The 9631-nt window shown below is 29.7% G+C and overlaps 3 protein-coding genes across 3 annotated transcripts in view; 1 reads left to right on the top strand and 2 right to left on the bottom strand.

Annotated features, from left to right (window-relative positions):
• The first annotated feature begins 715 nt into the window (after positions 1-715).
• Positions 716-2751, top strand: LOC108685784. The gene is made up of 3 exons (XM_018190757.1): positions 716-841; positions 2361-2513; positions 2653-2751. The coding sequence occupies exons 1-3, from the start codon at positions 716-718 to the stop codon at positions 2731-2733; spliced, it is 360 nt and encodes a 119-aa protein (XP_018046246.1). The 3' UTR covers positions 2734-2751.
• Positions 2752-3851: 1100 nt separating this feature from the next.
• On the bottom strand, positions 3852-5865 carry LOC108685423 (anamorsin homolog). Its single transcript, XM_018190204.1, has 5 exons — positions 5319-5865; positions 4698-5023; positions 4478-4622; positions 4281-4393; positions 3852-4151 (listed from the first exon to the last, which is right to left on the bottom strand). Exons 1-5 carry the CDS (start codon positions 5470-5472, stop codon positions 4038-4040), a joined length of 852 nt encoding a protein of 283 aa, XP_018045693.1. The 5' UTR covers positions 5473-5865; the 3' UTR covers positions 3852-4037.
• A 1178-nt stretch (positions 5866-7043) lies between these two features.
• LOC108685376 (inositol-tetrakisphosphate 1-kinase-like) overlaps positions 7044-9631 on the bottom strand; it is a 3926-nt gene continuing 1338 nt past the window's right edge. The window contains exons 2-5 of the mRNA XM_018190136.1: positions 8870-8968; positions 8658-8799; positions 8419-8555; positions 7044-8337 (exon numbers count right to left, since the gene is read on the bottom strand). Coding sequence (XP_018045625.1) covers positions 7759-8337; positions 8419-8555; positions 8658-8799; positions 8870-8968 — 957 coding nt within the window. The 3' untranslated portion in view covers positions 7044-7758. The remainder of the gene's footprint in view (positions 8338-8418; positions 8556-8657; positions 8800-8869; positions 8969-9631) is intronic.

Below are 9631 nucleotides of genomic sequence, written 5' to 3'. Positions count from 1 at the left end.
TGCGCCGAATTATATATTAAAAAAAGAAAAAATAAAATATACACGCAGAAAGAAAAGCATCAGTAATATTGCAAAATAGCACATAAAATAAGTAAAGATATTCATATAATAAATTTAAAATTTATGTGAATCATAAAATAAAACTGTGAGACTCTATTAATCGAGCTGCAACGAGATAAATTTTTTATTATAATGGAAAAAGATAATGTAGAATTTTGTAGAAAAAAAGAAAATAAAAATAATAAAATGTGAAAATAAAAAAGAGAATAAAATGCTAAATAATCTACTAATGTGAATATAATGATGCAAAAAAGAAGTATAAGTTCAGATAGTACAGAGAGTTCAAAAAGAATTCAGTAGTATGTTATCAATTCTGAGTTCAGTTTTAAATGCAAAAAGAATTCTTTCCGAAGCTTTACAAAAAAAGAATTGCATTTGCATCTGAAAATGAACTCAGAATTGATGACATACAACTACATTCTTTTTGAACTCTCTATGCTATCTGTAAGACGTGGTTTCGATACTAACATTTTTTTATTTACTTACTTTTAAAAATTATAATTCTTACAATTAATGAAATATTCCGTACAACTGAAAGATAATCTTTTACGAGTTATTAGGCCTAAAAATTTCTTGTTTTTCATTTTCCGAGAAATTCGATAGAGAAACCGGAGCGCCATCCTCGTCTATTGATCAGTCACTAATTCCGCTCAACATGGCGGCGGGGGTGGTATTCGCGCTTAGCCTGATTCTCGTTGTTGGACATCTCCAGGAAGGACCAGGATCCCTCGCAAAGACCTTCACTTTCCCAGAATATCCGTATAAGGAGACCACTAAGAATGTAAGTTATCCATATAGTTCATCAAAGTTCTCCCTGTGAACGATACATGGTGAACGCTACAAGGAGGTTATGAGGAGCAACCCTCATTTAGGACAATTTATATTATAGCATTGACGATAAGCCGGCTACATCAATTTTCGAATTAAACAGTTAAGAACAGTTCTCGAATTCATCTTTATACATAGATTATTAATTAGCTATAAAAATATCTTCGATCTAGCCAGTATGTATATATATCTATGTAAAAAATAAATTATATTGGGAGAATTCGAAATAATATGAAGAACTATTATATCTTTATCTGTAAAGAAAAAATTTAATTTAAATTTTAAGGTATGATGAGAGAAACATTCGGTAACATTTAACCAAGAAAATAAAATTGGAACAAGATAGCAATTCAGTGGAGGAACCAAACAATCGATCTGACATTAACTCGAGAGAGATTTGGCTAAAGATCAAAATATACTTGAAAGTAGCTATATACGAATATGCATTTAGATAACACAATTTAGATAATACAATTTCGTGATATAACACAGAAATCGAAAAATCCTCTTTCGAACGGAGAATAAATTACAAAAATTACATTTGGATTTTTGTAAAAACATCAGAAAAAATACAAGAACGATTTTGTGAAAAATCTAAAAATTTACAAGAAATAATTTTGCTGAACTATCAAAATAATTATAGGAAATTCAAATATGAACAATACTGCAAAAAATTTTGACAACCAGCTTGAATACATATAATTATTTTAATTTTACATTATTATTTTGATAGTCTAACAAAATTATTTTCTGTAAATTTTTAATTTTTAAAACATTTTTTGTAATGTTGTAAAAACATGTATTTAAAAAATTCTTATCTCTCTCTCTCTCTCTCTTTCTTCTTCTCTTCTCTTTTCTTTTCATTTTACAGACAATCTATTGTTAGCATCTTAAATGCATACCAGAAATGTATCTCTCACAATCATATCTTCTAGGAAGAAAAATAAAAGAACGTTACATATGTATTCTATATTAAGCTTTGTCGGCATATATTCTCTTTCAAAAATATTTCGCTGTAATACTTTTATTTGCGCGGAGAGAGATAGACGCGGAATTATTCGCGGAGGAAATGAAAGACGTATATATTTGCCATGCTGATAGTCGCATTGGCTCTAATTGAGGTTAATCTTTCGACAGACACAAATCAATTGTTGCATTCCGCTTTATCCCGCCACGGCGCAGAATGCAAAACATTATTTTATTAACATCACATAACAGAAAATTTTTCTCGCATACAAAAATAAACATTAATATTCACGTTCTCGAATTTAACCGCAAAATCCATTTGCACGTTTTTATCAAAATAATCAAAGCATACAATTAATTTCAGCGAAATATGCAAGAGAGACAATTTGAAAGAGATTGGTTTTCAGTTTATTGTTATTAAAATCATTTAAATTTTTTTTAACGATGAAGAGGTAAAATGTAATGGTTAAATATGGTGTTGTTTTCAACAATCGATTCTGCTGTAGGAGCTTCTCTTCAGACAATTTGAGCAGGCTTGCGAGGAGAGCGGTGCTTGCAAGATGCTATCGCAACATAGAAGCGACAGCGTCGCCAAAACACGATGCATCCGGGAATGCGTATCGCCATCCTGTTACAAGGAGATCTATTTATTTGATCAGGTACTAGTATATGTGGAATACCAATTCCGTTAATTGCGTTTGGTACCATGTCGCTTTACGTGCTACACATCTAGTACGTATCCGGTATACAATTTCACTCATGTGGACTGCACGGTAATGAACGATAAATATATTTCAGTTAGAGGAGGGCGAGATTGACGTGAGATTAAATTCCTTCAAAGGTTGCTTCATGCAGCGAAACGGTCGACCACGGAAATAAGGAAGAATGCCCACAGAAAGAAACGCAGGAAGAACAGATTTCTAATCGCGAGAATGAACGATTAACTGATGACCCTTTGGGAGATACTGCAATTGTGCAACAGGGAACACGCGCTGCGATAATAGTTCAACAGAAACGCTTCTTGCTTAGACTTCGCTAGTCTGCAAGGATTAAATTGATGATGTAATACAACTACTGCATGATATGCATGATGGAAAAGCACAAAAATAAAACGGAAACAGAAACGCATATCATGCACAAAGATAAGTTAAATAATGCATATCGTGCAGTCTTATGAAAATGAAGCGAATTCTCCAAGGAATTAAATCCGAGAACAATCTTTTTCTACTTTTTGTACACATATTAACTACAACATTATTGCAATGCTGATGATAATGCTGCACAAAGTAAACGAATAAAACTGTTGGCTGCACCAGTGATTTCAATCACCTTATCGCTTTTATATACTGCTATATTTAAAAAGAAACATTTCTCGCAAATAATATAAGTAATTCAGTATACGATAGCATTCATGTTACTCGAATAACGTAATTTCATTGTACAGCGAATGAAGGGTGGCACTTAAAACTATTGTACACACATTTTATCTCTGAAGGAAAAACAACTTGAAACATGACCAAATTTTTATATAAATTATTTAATAGAATAGTATCTTGAAGATAAAACATGTTTTACAACTTCTTCCTTAATATAATAAACTATACTTATACTGTGATATAATGTAACATAACTTACAAAATTGTTATTGTTCACTCAAATTGTTATAGTTAAAATAAAAATATAGAAATATGAGACAATGTATGTCTCAATTAATTTTGCAAAACAATTTAATTTGCATTAATTTGTTCCACAATTTCCACAATAATATTTACCGCTCGTTACAAAGCCGATAAACTTCTGTTATTAACGATTACATTTTCTTTAAAATAATCTACTTGAATAGAAAGTGTTTTATGTAGCGATTTTATAAAACATAATTAAAACTTGTTTATGAATTTAATCTTAAACGATGATCAATCAATTCACTTTTGTTGCTATAATAGTTTTCTTATATATATGTATCATACATTTTATTGTTAAAAAAGAATAAAATACGATTAAATTTAAGTACACTCTTTTATTTAAAGAATTATTATTTTTAACTACATTAAATGTATACTAGAGAAAGATATTTTTATATTATTAAATAAAATTAAGAAGAATCACAAAGAAATTGGATAGTTATTTACGAATAAAAACAATTCGCGTTTATTACAATTGTTATTTCGAAATGAATAACAAACTTAAGAATCGACGATTAGCTGAGTTTCGGGTAAAATTACCTTCTCTCCGGGTTTGAAGGCAGGCATTCCAAGATAAGGACAACTGGCACATCTGAATGCATCTCCAAGGTAACACTATATATAAACAAATTCATAAAAAATTTTTAATCAAAATTTATATAATTAAAATTTATATAATCGTTCCATTAAATATGACATATCCATGATTTTCAAAAAAAACAGTAATATAAATATAAAACGTACATTTCCACAAGAAGATTTAACAGTGTATTCCGATGCAGCTTTACCACTTAATTCTTCCGCAAGTCCGCATGAACAGTCTTTACATGCTTTCTTTTTACCTGTTGTCGCACAAACTGAAAGCATTACATGTGTCTAGTTTATACAAGTTTGTGAATCCTCTTTATTGTATTTTATTTTTAACATTACAGTAATCTCACCTCTTAAGGATGCTGCGTCTGGCTTTACAAGATCTGACTCATCTAAAAGTTCATCTTCATCTATTAAATCTTCGTCTACGGGATCATCCAATTTCCATACATTAGTTTGCTTTTTTGCAAATGAAATAGGAATACTGGAACCCACCTAAATTATCACAAAAAGCTATATACAATCTCTATTATCTTTATTATGTATAAATAAGAAAAAAAATTACTTTACCTCAAACGATGGTTTATTCGCAGATACTTTGCAAACGTTTTCTATATCGTTATATACTTTTAACAAAAAATGTAAGCTCTCTGGATCTGTTTCTAATTTCTTCTGTTTTGTATCTTTTACTATGAAGCCAGATAATTTTAATCTAGATATTCTTTCAGTATACGTAAGTTCTGTATCCGACTTTCTATCTGCTGATAATCGTTCATAAATGACAAGCAAACCATCAGGTTTCAAAATTCTCAATGCTTCTGTTAAGAAATTCTCATCCGTGCATGGTTGTTTAAAAATGGCAATAACTACATCAAAGGTAGATGCATCGTGACTTTCTAAAATCATACAAAATAAATTAGTGCTCTTTTCATTATAACCTACAACATTATTCTCCAAATTTTCTAATTTATCCTTATTGTTAAAGGTAAATATTAAAGGATAAAATGAATGCTTTTCATTTGGTGGATATAAGTAGACACAAGCATCATTTATCTTTTTCGACATTCAGTGAATAACAATTTAAGGACATCCCTCGAAGAACTGTGTTGTATGGAAATATATAAAGACTTTTACAAATAATATATCCTTCAATGCAAAAACCTCAGCAAATCAAACAAAAGGTGTACTCACCCTTCTTTATATCTGACAAGCTCGTAGTTTGCAATTTACCGGAATCTCCGATATGTTTCTTGATCGTAGCAATAAAATATGCCGTGTCATTCGAAGGCACATCGTTTCCTGACACGACAAAAACCTTGTTTCCCTCTTTGATGAAAGATGTCATGTCGCAATAGCGATTATTGTTAATAAATAATAATCTTCAAAAAACTTTTTGCGAAAAATTCTGTATCTTGTACCGAATATAATGTAAATAAAATTAAGAATTTGAAACGAGGCTTCCGTATCCTTAAGAATGTAGCCTTTTAAGTCTGCGTCTGTTTTTGAAGAGGTTATCTTCTTCTTATTATTATTATTATTATTATGCCTCCTTGGTTTTCCGAGGAATGAAAAGGGTCACAATATGCGTTGAATTTGAATCCTAGATCCTGTAATAACCTCCGCAGGAGGTTGTAGATCTCATAACAGTCACAACACAAGAGGTTATCTTCGTTTCCTTTCAACGATCGTCTGTTTCAACAAATCGACACGCGCACGCGTGTATCGCCCAAGGCTGCTTCAGCAAAAAAAACTTCGCCTGCAATATGTCGTAAGATTTCTTAATATGGTTGATTCATATATTTAGATCCAATGAGAAACTAAAGGCAAGACTAATTACGCTAAAGAATTTTGCAACAGTTGCAAGACTTTTTCTTAAACTTAAATAACCATTTAAACGCAATTATAGTTCGTTACTCTTTGCACCTTTTATGCTTAAGTTTTCTATTTTTTTCTTCATATTTTTATATATTATTTTGTGAATGCAAGAAGTCACTAAGAAATGCAAATATAAAGGAGTTATATTAGCCGAACAACTTTTTGATGAAAGACAAAATTAAACTAAACAATTTCTTCTTAAACTATAAATGCTTATGTATTTTAAAATACAAAAGTCAAGATAGCTGAGTATTCTTCAATTTGTGCCATTTAGTGCATTAAATCATTTTATATAAATATTATTATGTACTTCGAATCATTATTTTTTTTATGTTATCATTTCGTCTTTTTCTTCGTGTTTTTCTCTGTACAATTTATTCATATAAAATATATGTACATATAAATAAGTAATTGGTTAAATCATATTTCATATTATACAGTATAACCGAATAAAATATGTTTATATTACAGTATCACCAAACTTATATAAATACAGGTTGTGCTAAAATGCCCGTCTTGAATATTTCCGTCACTTGAATAGTTTCTTATTTTGGAAAAGATAAGAAAAGATAAGAAAAGGATAGGAAAATCATTTTCTGAAACTGTTTCAGACATAAGTTCTAAAAAATTGAAAATATGACGAGCGAGAAAAAAATTTCATACAATATTATAAAAAAAAATTGCCATGTTTCTCTTCTGAAATTATAAAAATTTATATTCAAAACATCTTTTTCTAAAATTAATATTTAAAATAAATATTTAAAAAAATAATTAAAATATTGAAGATGAACAATTAAAAATTAAATAACTTTACGTCAATTTGTTTGGGATGTTTACATAGAATCAATCAGCATAATTGCGACAGAATAAACAATATTTTCTATTAACAAGATTTATATATTTATAAAAAAAACATTAAAAAATAAGATATTCGCTTAGAAAGTAGGGAGATCTCAGATTCGATTCCTGATAATATTTGCATAATAAGTTCTTTATAGAATTTGAAATATGTAGTAGCATTAATCGACGATCAAACATTAATTTTTTAATAAAGATTATTATTTCATTAAATGATTACGTTATACGGCTGACAATACGCGACGCACAATCTGACTGAAATAAATGTATTTAGGAATTTATATAATTATTCTAATATCTAGCCTTGACCGTATTTGGCGTATTTGGATCTTTAGATACTTATGTAATATATCAATCGTATTGTTATTCTCTTATCGATTAAAAAATAACCATTAATTTAATCACACTTAAACATTGGAGGTATTTTACTCAGTCGCAATCATTTTAATTGTTTCTATATTCGTATATTCTATATCGCGCCGTATACTTCTCATTATACATATGTATCTAATATCTTCAACAACTCACAGGCATTTATAACATCTCGTTGCAGAAATGCAAATTGTATACACATAAAATGTACAAAATATCTTCTCTGGCAGTCGTAGTCATGTTGTACTGTGGAATTTGTTACAAAATATAGGACTCAAATTCGCGAATAATTCAAATTCTCATATTATCTATGAAATAAGCGATGCGTGATTTAAAAATCGCAATACAAAATTTAATATCAAAAAATTATTATACCTGGCAGAATTAAACCGTATGAAGTTGTAAGAGAGCCGAATTTTGTTAGAAAAATGTATAGACAAATACAAAATGATACCGATACTACCGCCGCGATTAATACTAATATAGCTTATCCTAAAATTAACATTATCCATCACATGTTACATATTCATTTTGTAGAATATTTCTTCTTCTCGTCACTCTCGAAGCCAGAGTCTAGATCATCGCTCTGACACTTTTTCAATGTACAACCCTTGGAGATTTGCCTGAAACTTTCTCGCTCTACCAACAACTTTTTGATACTATCTATTAAATGTTCAAAAAAATTCGGGTAGCCGTCATATCCAGGAAACACATTAACATCTATTATGGCATACTTCCCAGTATGATTTTCAATTACAACATCTATTCCAACTAGAATAAGACCAAATATCTCTCGAATATTCTTAACGATTGTTTCAAATATTTGGTAATTTGGTTTCACAGTTAAAGGAATGTCTTCTTCGGACAATATAGACCATTTAGATCTACTACAGCTTTTCGATATATCGTGCGAGTTGAAGAATATTGTATTCAACGAATTACAGTCTTCTTCATAAAAATTTTTAAAGCTAGGACGCTCGACCACGTGAAAACGATCGCCCACAACAAATAATTTATATAAAATAGCGTTATGATTAATGAAATCCTGAGCGACACAAGGTAGTTGACAGTCTTTCAAGTCCCTTTCATTAAAGATAATCATCATCTGAAATTAAAGAGTAAAAAATAATTTTTATATTAAACTCGTGATTTTCTTGCTTCAGACATTTTCACATCTCATGCCTACCTTGTGCGCATCGCTTGAACCATATGCAAGAAGCGGCTTGCAAACAAATGGATATTTAATACCACGCTTTTTTAATGTTGATGCTATTTCATGGATATTTCTGCTCTTGATTTCTACAAAGTTAGGAGTAAATATATCTGAAAAAAATAAAGCAATGTCAAACATATAATAATTCAGTTCTTTGAAGTTATATTTATAAATACATAATATATTTATAAATACAAATTATAAATACATACCTTTAAACCGAATGCCTTCTTGTATAAATTCGTAAGATTTACATCGATTACTTAAATTCCTAATATTATCCAGAGGATCGATAATGATCAGATCTGGATGTTTGGCAATGTACTCCTGAAGTCGCGAAACAATATCTTCAGCCTATAAAAGATACATTATAGATTCATTGACAATCCAAGCAGAATAAATATTGTTTTAAACGTCTTCATACATTTTTATCACCACTCTCTGCGTGTGACTGCATATCTGTCAGCTTGTGTAAGAAAATATGTAATGGTCCCTGTGTCTCGAAACTTAAATTCACATCGATCTGAAATACAGATTGAAAATTTTAAAATATTACAAATATTGCACTTGCAAAAATAATGCTGATAAAAATGGAATAGGAGAAACCTGACATATATATTAAAAATCTTACATAGATGAGTGATCCGCAGATCATTTTGACCTAACAAACTCACGGGTCCGAATTAAAAATACTGTGGATACTCATATACATCTATACGTCACATATATGTACATTTGTAAATAATAAATCATTGCAATAAAATGCAGCGAATAACAAAAATTTGAAAAAGTTAAGACGTTTGATTTTGCATGTTATTGAAAATCTAATTGACCTTTGACCCTCTTATTTGACTTCATACTTTGTTATGATGGAGCAAAGATCCTTGGGTATCTATTGCGAAAAACAAAATTTGAAAAAATTAAGCTGTTTCTGATAAACTTTGTAAATAGACGGACAAACATTGTGAAATTATGAAGTAATTTGCTATGCTACACTACTTAAAAATGAGAATAAGAAACGTTGAGACTGTGTGTGCCACATAATTTTATTCCATCTGTGCTAAAATTAAATGTTTTTCTAGAAAAAAAATTATTGCACCTTACAATCACAATAAAAAAGATAAAAATTCTTTTTAGCTGAACTTTTTGCATCATTCATTTTTTCTTTTTTTTTCTCTACGTAGAT

Source organism: Atta colombica, unplaced genomic scaffold (genome assembly GCF_001594045.1).
Source record: "Atta colombica isolate Treedump-2 unplaced genomic scaffold, Acol1.0 scaffold100, whole genome shotgun sequence".
NCBI classification, from domain to species: domain Eukaryota; kingdom Metazoa; phylum Arthropoda; class Insecta; order Hymenoptera; family Formicidae; genus Atta; species Atta colombica.
The sequence above is the reverse complement of the archived record's forward strand: the minus strand, read 5'-3'. Positions and strand labels throughout refer to the sequence as shown.